The sequence below is a fragment of the Ruditapes philippinarum genome, unplaced genomic scaffold (genome assembly GCF_026571515.1).
Source record: "Ruditapes philippinarum isolate M1 unplaced genomic scaffold, ASM2657151v2 ctg57_1_1_1_1, whole genome shotgun sequence".
NCBI lineage: Eukaryota > Metazoa > Mollusca > Bivalvia > Venerida > Veneridae > Ruditapes > Ruditapes philippinarum.
In genome coordinates, this window is record NW_026855294.1 from 829234 (window position 1) to 838807 (window position 9574).

The 9574-nt window shown below is 36.9% G+C and overlaps 1 protein-coding gene across 1 annotated transcript; it reads left to right on the forward strand.

The window, feature by feature from the left end:
- The first annotated feature begins 2373 nt into the window (after positions 1 to 2373).
- On the forward strand, positions 2374 to 9574 carry LOC132742816 (uncharacterized). The gene has a single exon (XM_060731305.1). It carries the CDS (start codon positions 2420 to 2422, stop codon positions 9200 to 9202), a length of 6783 nt encoding a protein of 2260 aa, XP_060587288.1. The 5' UTR covers positions 2374 to 2419; the 3' UTR covers positions 9203 to 9574.

Here is a 9574-nt window from a genome sequence, read left to right on the forward strand (position 1 = left end):
GGGATTGCTACCCAGGTGTCTGTGATCAAGGTCAAGGTCACTGTTACTAAAAATAGAAATTCAGTTTCCGCTCAATAACTTTAGTTTTCTTTGGCCTATTTACACCAAACTTGGTGTATGGGTAGCTTATATCAAGAGGCAGCTTGGGATTGCTACCCAGGTGTCTGTGATCAAGGTCAAGGTCACTGTTGCTAAAATAGAAATTCAGTTTCCATGTAATTGCTTCATTTTGCATGTATTGATTGTGTTGCTTTCAAATGAATGCTTTGTATCCATGTTGCTTTGTATCTGTAAATGTGTAGTACCCTTATATATCATGCATTTGTTACGGTGCCCTTGCTGAATTGATCAATATCCAATTATTGCAATAGAAAACAAACTATCTGTCAAAAGAAATAAAGAAGCTAAAAGCTTATATTTAATCTATTTTATTTAATAATTACATCTGTATCAATTCAGCAAATGTGACTTACCTCCTATAGGTGGGCACTGGAAACAAAACCACCTTACTAAAAGCTTGAGTGCAAATAGTCGCTTGTTGACATTGTCATTTAACCCCTGTTTGTTATTGTGTGTTTGTATGTGAAGGCTGCGCATTATGCTAGTGTAGACATTGTTTCTTTAATAACTTTTTACATACATATTTAAAGAATATTTCAAAAAGAATATTTCTAATATACTTTTGCACTGTACTTTTGGCTAAATCTTCTTGCACTGAACAAGGGCATGGCTTAGTACTATTTAATGTGCGATATGTAACTGTAAAGTAAACATTTTCCATCTGCAATCACAGCATACTGCTTCTGCCTTTAAAACGCTAGTATACACACATTTGCATTCAAGCTTTATTATAATATTCTGTAGTTTGAACCTTATAGTAAGCACAGTAGTGTAGTTGGTGCAATGCATGTTCTTCATTTGATTTAAGAAATAGTTGTCTTTTGGACATGCTGGAAAGCACATCAAGACACTTTTTCATTTTTCCACACAACCCTTATTAAATCGTAGCACAATCATTTAATATTACAAAAGTGACTGGTTTTATTTGCAAATGTCTGCATAAAACCTGTTAATGAAGTTAGACATGGTGGTGGTTTTGGCTAAAAGTCACTTTTACATAAATATTCCTTATTTTGTCTGCTCTAAACAAAAGATCTCTGCATTTTATTTGATTTAAACTGCTGCATACATTGGTCAGTGTCTTTATTAGCATTTTGGTATTCAGTAAGTCCTCTGAAAAGCATGTTTATATAAAAGTGTATTTTGTTTAAAGCAGACAGTTTATAATCACAGTTCACATAGCAGCTTTATTTCTATTTCAGGCATCATTTGATTCTAACTTCATCATCATTATCTGTAATAAACCTTTCACTAACAGCTTTATTTCAGATAACACAGAATTTTATTTTTAAGATGGCAATAGATATGAATTCAGAGTAAACGTCCAACATTTACAAAGTTTTCCATATTATACACATATTACTTTGTATTTGCAGATAACATATAAAAATGGCAAGTAACATTAATGATCTTAGAAAATTTATCTCAGAGTCTGTGTGTGATATTGATATTCATTTGAAGGCAGCGGGATATGACATGTTTGCTGCTGATAGACAAGCAGGAACTCAGACCCTGGAATTGATTAGGAGTAAAGTAAAAGAAATGGAGGAGAAATCCAAGCAACGGATTTCAAACATTGAGAGGTCCATGCACTCTCTTGAGCACCAGCTTAGAGTGAAGGATCAGCGCAATTACCATCTGGAGAAGGCCAATGAACGGCTTACTGCTGAAAACAACAGGTTAAAGCAGGAATTGGATGACTTCTTTCCAACCATCGCAGACACAAGTATTCTTAATGTTAGCATGAATGCCTCCCAGGATGATTCAGATGACAAGAGTGAAATTGCTGGCTCAAGTAGTCATTTTGGTGCCTGGCAGGATGATGTCAAGAGTGACACTCCAGACAAGAAACAGAAAACCGCATAGACTGTTGTCTCTAATCATTTTGCACAAACATTATGTTAATAGATATTATACCTGAAAGCATCAGACTCATTTGTACCTGCTGAATACTTATGTTTGTATTGTTACATCAAGCAGATGAACTTAGTGGGAAAAAACATTTATCGTTGAAAATTTAGTGGGAAAAAACATTTATCGTTGAAAATTTGTTTGAACTCTAAAACAGTGACTGTCTACGTGTTGATTAATTGATTGATTCTTTGTATTGCTTATATATTTTGTTTTGCATATTGCAGGCAAAAGGTGACTTGTATAGTTGCATACAGAAGGAGTGTATGTCTGTGATTTATTCACTTTATGTTAAGAAATGTTTGCTTGTTGTTAAAATTGTATATGTAAATTGTAAATTGTATATGTGTACTAATAGTTTTGAATAAATCTTTTTTCAGATTGAACAATGCCTAAGTTGAAGAAAAAATCAGATAATCAAAAGCACGCCCAAGACAGGGAGAGGAAGCGCAGGATTTCTTTACAAAATGTATCTCAAACTAGTGACACTGACACTTATCATAATGATATGAACACTGTTTCTGTTAATCAGTCAACACAACATTTTGTTTTCAACGCTGTGGACTTAATGTGGCAAATTCAAAAGTGTCTGGATATAAATACACGTTTCAACAGTTCATTAAACATAATACAAAATCTCCAAAGCAGAATATCTCAGGAAATTCATGAACCTACAATATGTATTAAAGTTAAAGGGGATGGAAACTGCTTTTTTCGATGTATTGCTTATGTGCTATGTGGAGACGAAAGCTTTCATACCCAAGTTAGACAGACAGTGCTTTTACATATGTGCTCCAGTTCCCAGATACTAACTTCACTCTTGCCACCAAATACAACCATGTCACAATACATAGCTAGGTCAAAGATGTCTGAAGATAAAGTATGGGCAACACAGGTTGAGATAATATCCACAGCTCACTTATTACAGACTGACATATATACATACTCAAAATATGGACATGAACTGAAATGGTTAAAACATACTGCACAGTTCGTAGACAATACACTCCAGATAAATGAAAAAGCAGTTTATTTAGACCACCATACAGGTATTCATTTTGATGTTGTACTTGATGTTGGAACATCAGTGTCTAGTGATTCTACAGCTGAAAAAACTTTTCTGTGGAGTGAATTGTTGAAGCAAGAAAGTCGGCAAATATACAATAAGTACTACAAGCAGGCCCAAAGACAATGTGCTGAGTACAAAAACAAAGAAAACAGAAGCAGGAATGAAGGACGCTCTTCAAAAAGAACCAATAGTGAGTACAGACTGTTACAAAACCAGCGTAGGAATGAAACACGTTCTTCCAAAAGAACTGACACTGCATACAGACACTCAGAAAACCAGCGTAGGAATGAAACACGCTCTTCCAAAAGAACCGACAGTGCATACAGACACTCGGAAAACCAGCGTAGGAATGAAACACGCTCTTCCAAAAGATCCGATAGTGCATACAGACACTCAGAAAACAAGCGTAGGAATGAAACACGCACTTTGAAAACTACCAGTAGTGACTACAGACAATTACAAAACAAGCGTAGGAATCAAACACGTTCTTTGAAAAGAACCGATAGTGACTACAGACACTTGGAAAACCAGGGTAGGAATCAAACACGTTCTTTGAAAAGAAACGATAGTGACTACAGACATATGGAAAACCAGGGTAGGAATCAAACACGTTCTTTGAAAAGAACCAATAGAGACTACAGACATATGGAAAACCAGGGTAGGAATCAAACACGTTCTTTGAAAAGAACCAATAGAGACTACAGACATATGGAAAACCAGGGTAGGAATCAAACACGTTCTTTGAAAAGAACCAATAGTGACTACAGACAGTCCGAAAATGAAGATAGAAATGAAAACCGTAAAAGAAAACGAAGCAATAGTCAATATAGACAAACAGAAAATGATCACAGAAAAAAATGGAGATCATCGTCACATCGAAAGCAGAGAGAATTACTTTTAAAGCGTAAACAAAGGCAGAAAAAAAGGTCAGAGCAATCATCGCTACAAACACAAGTACAGCTATTCAATGATCTTTTAAATAGAGGAGATGACTTTGTGTGTACAAGCTGCCAACAGACGTTTTACCAGCACAGTGTCTACACAGTGAGTAGAAAAAGTTTAATCAGGAAAGGAATATCACCCCAGTTTATAGACAAAGTGTTAACAGATTATAAGAGTGTTTTAAATTCAGAATGGATATGTAAAACCTGTTACAATTACATCTCAGATGAGAGAATGCCTCCAATGGCTGTTGCCAATGGGTTCTTACTTCCACACCTTCCAGATTCACTATCTTCTCTTAGTCCAACAGAAACAGAGGAGCGATGTACAGCATTGAGGATCCCATTCATGCAACTGAAACAACTGGGCATTGGAAAACAGTTTGGCATCTATGGAAACACTGTTAATGTACCAATGAACCCCTCGAGTGTAGTGTCTATGCTCCCAAGAAGATTTGAACAAACAGAGACTATACACCTTCAGTTCAAGAGAAGACTTCAGTTTAAATCTTCAGTATATTATGAAACAGTCAGGCCAAAGGTAATATATGACTTCACCAAATACTTTGTAGAAAACAGTGACTTATACAAAGAAGAGGGAGTTACATTGGATAATGAATGGTATAAAGAAGCACAGGACAAAAAAGAAATTTCCTTTTCTTCTGTGGAAGATATTGAAAATTTACAAACGGAAGACACTAACAAAGAAAAGCAGGAGAGTACTGAAGAGGATACTTGGAATGAATTGACCGAAGAAGAACAGGCAGGTGCAGGGAACAAGGACACCTTGATGCAAAATGTTGACTTTGCAGATGATGGTCTTCATGCACTGCAGATAGCGCCTGGTGAAAAGAACCATCCAATAAGTCTATTTATGGACACTTTTGCTGAGGAGAAGTCTTTTCCTATCTTGTTTTGTGGCAAAAAAAGAATCGAAAATATTGAACGGACTGTACCAGTAACTTACAGTTCAATATGTAAAGCAGAGTTAAGGAATGTGGATACAAGATTCTCTAAATCCGTCCCAAATATGTTTTTCAAACTTAAAAAATTACAGGCATTGCAAGTAAGAGATTTGGCTACAACTGCTCTCAGAAAATCTAAGAATGTTTCATATACTGCGGGAGAACTGAAAATACCAGAAAACATTCAAAACATCCTACATCATGATGACGGATTTCGATTTCTAAAAACTCTTCGATCTTCTCCACCATACTATCAGACAAAACAAAAAGATTTGTTTGCCATGATCAACCAGCTAGGCTTGCCAACATTCTTTGCCACTTTCTCTGCAGCAGAAACAAGGTGGCCAGATCTGTTAAAACTTCTCTGTAAAAAGTCTGGCAAAACTGTTACTGAACAGGAAATAGTCAACCTGAACTGGATGGAAAAGTGTCAACTGATACAAAACAATCCAACCACATGTGCTAGACACTTCCATTACAGAACTAAGTTGTTTTTAAACAACTTCCTCACATCAGATATCTCACCTATTGGGAAGGTGGAAGATTTCTTTATCAGGGTGGAATTTCAACAAAGAGGGTCCCCTCATCTACACTGTTTGTTCTGGGTAAAGGATGCCCCTGTGTATGGCTCCTCTCCAGAAAAGGACATAATTGAATTCATTGACAACAATATCAGCACAAGTTCTGATGTTCATGAAGATGCAAAACAGTTTGTACAGTTACAGATGCATCGCCATTCCCAGTCATGTAAGAAGAAAGGGAAAGAGATATGTCGATTTGGATTTCCCCTCCCACCAATGAAGGAAACTTTGATAATGGAACCATTTTCTTCTGACACGGAAAAGGAAGTTTTGAAAGCAGCCAAACAGAACTATGAGAAAGTACTGAAAGTGTTAAAAGCACTACCTAAGGATGCAGAACTAACATTTGATCAATTCATTGGACAGTGTGAGCTTACCTACGACCAGTATCTTGGCGCTGTTAGGTCATCATTGAAGAGGAAACAGGTACTTCTGAAAAGAGCAGTGAAAGATGTGAGAATGAATGCATACAACTTGAATGTATTAAAAATCTGGCAGGCAAACACAGACCTTCAGTATGTGCTAGATCCTTGGGGAGTTTGTGTGTATATTGCGAGTTACATCATGAAATCACAGAGAGGAATGAGCCTGCTTTTACAGAGAGCAACGGAGGAAGTGAAAAAAGGAAATTTAAAGCTAAGGGAGAAAGTCAGACACATCGCCAACAAGTTCTTAAATCATTGTGAAGTCTCTGCCCAGGAAACCGTTTATTTGTTGCTACAGCTTCCTCTCACTCAGAGCTCAAGAAGTGTGATTTTTATAAATACCTCCCCACCAGAAAAACGTGTAGAAATTCTGAAGCCATTGTCACAAATAGAACATCTTCCTGATAGCTCTACAGATGTAACATGTTCTGGATTGATTGACAGGTATGCTGATAGACCAAAAATATTAGAACAGCTATGTTTAGCAGAGTTTGCCGCATTCTTTGAAAAAAAACCACGTTTAAAGAAAGAAACTGGAAAAGAAATTCCAACTGAAATAGATAACACAGACAACAATGTTGACATTGTAACACCAGGCACTGAGATCAAATTGGCAGATGGAAGTCGACTTGTACATCGCAAGACACCTAAAGTGATACGCTATGTGAAATTCAATGTATCAAAAGACACAGAGATGTATTACAGAGAACAGCTGATGTTATTCTCACCTTTCAGGGAAGAAATGAAGCTAATGGGCACATCAGACAGTTTTGAAAGCCAGTATAAACTCTTAGAGGAAAAAATAACCAACAAACGCCATCAATTTCAGATTGGTACAGAAGGTATAGAAGAGGCTATGAATGCAGTATCAGAAGAAATGATCAATGATGAATTAGATGACATTGCACCAGTTGCCAGGCAGTCTGAAGAAGATGCCGTTTTACAAAAGGAAGATCCTGTTTCCATGCTGCAACCTCCACATGAAAAATACAAGCACTTTGATATAGGGTCTTTTAAAGACTCACCAGAAGCAAATACTCGGGGATGCATTATCCAGAACAGAGTGTCAAATGAAGATTTTTTCTCTATGGCAGTGTCTTTGAATGAAGAGCAAAAGAAGTTTTTTTATGAAGCATTACACAGAATTAAGACAACAACTGAACCATTTTACTTCTTCCTTTCCGGTGGAGCAGGAGTTGGAAAATCCCATGTACTTAAGACCATTTATCAGGCCTTGGTTCGTTATTTTGACAGTGTCCCAGGCGAAAATCCTGATGACATCAAGGTTGTTATTGCTGCACCAACTGGTAAAGCAGCGTACAATGTACATGGGAATACGCTGCACAGCCTTCTTGACATTCCACCCAGCAATGCTTTGAGATCTTATATACCACTTAGTAATAGCACTCTCAATACCTTGCGCAGCCGTTTTTACAAGCTAAGAGTTTTAATCATTGATGAAGTATCTATGGTCGGAGTCAACCTCTTTAATTTTGTATGTAGCAGACTGCAACAAATCTTTGATTCCACCAAGCCATTTGGAGGTATTTCACTAATTCTTGTTGGAGATCTCTTTCAGCTGAGACCAGTTGGTGATTCATGGATTTTTGAGAATGATTCTGTTCAATATGGTCCATTATTGAGAAACCTTTGGCAGGACCTAGTCCAGCTGTATGAACTGACAACCATAATGAGACAGAAGGATGATGCCATATTTGCATGCTGTCTCAACCGCATTAGAGAGGGAAAGCAGACAAAGGAAGACATAGATCTTATTGCATCAAGGCTATGTACCAAGGAAGACACTAATCAGTGTATTCACTTGTTTAGCACCAACCACCTGATTGACGAACACAATCAACAAGTGTTATCATATAAGGAAGGACTGACATTCATTTCTGTTGCTGTGGACTATATACAAGGTGATGTGTCTGTTAAAGACAGGACAGCAGTTTTAGACTTTGTTAAACACTTAGAAGTTAGGAAAACTCAGAATTTGAGATTTGAACTCCAACTTAAAGAATCTGGAAACTACATGCTAACACACAATATCAGCACAGCAGATGGATTAACCAATGGTGCCAGTTGTCAAATAGAAATGGTTCAATGTTTTAATAATATACCGACAGTAGTATGGGTCAAATTTCAGCCAAATGAAATAGGATCAGTCACAAGACAGGAACATAAGCACTTGTATGCATACAGTTCTGCAATTCACAAATCATGGACACCAATACAAAAAATCCAAAAAGAATTTCAAACATCCAAAAACAGCAAAGTAAAAATAGTGAGAAAACAGTTTCCTCTGCAGGCAGCAGAAGCCATATCTATTCACAAATCTCAAGGTTCAACTCTTGATGAAGCAGCTGTGTCCTTCAGAGGTAGAATTCAGAAACACATGGTCTATGTAGCATTAAGTAGAGTCAGAACTTTAAAAGGACTTAAACTTCTTGACTTTGATCCTAAGAAGATTACTGTTGATTATCTTGTTCAGCAAGAAATGCTAAGAATGCGGAATGAATCATCATTGCAGTGCACACAGTTCTGTCTTCCAAAGTCAAATTTTACAGTTGCATGTCATAATTCAAGGTCACTTCACAAGCATATCAACCAGTACAGGAACGACACAAGACTCACTGATGTTGATGTCCTGGTTTTACAAGAAACATGGGCATTAAAGGATGACTATAAACACCATTACCACCTGAATACTTTTCAGGATCCCTATTGCATCTACACAGAAATTGATCGGAAGAGACCACACTCTGGAACATTCATATATGTTAAAATAGGGCTTAACATTGTATCTAGTGTTCAGGCAACAGAGCCTGGCCTGGAAAGTGCATGTCTTCTGATAGAAAAGAATGGACACCAGTTTGAAATCATAAGTGTATATTGCCATCCACCTGGAAACACATCTAAAGTTTGTAAAACAGTACAAACACTCAGAACTCGAACAGTGCCATGCATTATAATGGGAGACTTTAACATTGACCACTTACACCTCTCAAAAAGTGAGAAATTATGTCAGTTCATGGAAAGACATTTGAAAGCAAAGCCACAGATCTCTGATGAAACAACAGATTACCATTCCCTACTGGATCAGATATACTCTTCAAAACCAGCCATAAGTGCAGGAGTCCTTGAAACTGTTTGGAGTGACCATAAGATTGTGTGGGCAGCCATATAAGTTACAAAGTACATCAATACGGTACATGTATTATTATTAAGAATTACTAGCTGGGTTTGTTTCGGCCACTACACAAACATGTATGAATCAGTAATTTGCATATGGGGAAAAATTGGACTGAAATTACTGACTCCTTATATATCTGTGTAATGTCAGGAACAAGCCTTATAATTGATTTATTTCATCAACCACTTTTCCTAATCATTTATTTATTTCAGTGTTTCACCATATCCTTAGTACTAAACCTGTATGATTTCTACTAACCCTACATAATGAGATCACAATCTGCATGCAACCAAAATAATGGCATCATGTGTTTTCTTCACTCCCATCTTTTATTTTTCATTCTGTCAAATCAATACTTGGACGTTG

Excerpts from the sequence above, each read along its gene's own strand:
- LOC132742816 (XM_060731305.1), top strand. The coding sequence starts at position 2,420 with ATGCCTAAGTTGAAGAAAAAATCAGATAATCAAAAGCACGCCCAAGAC.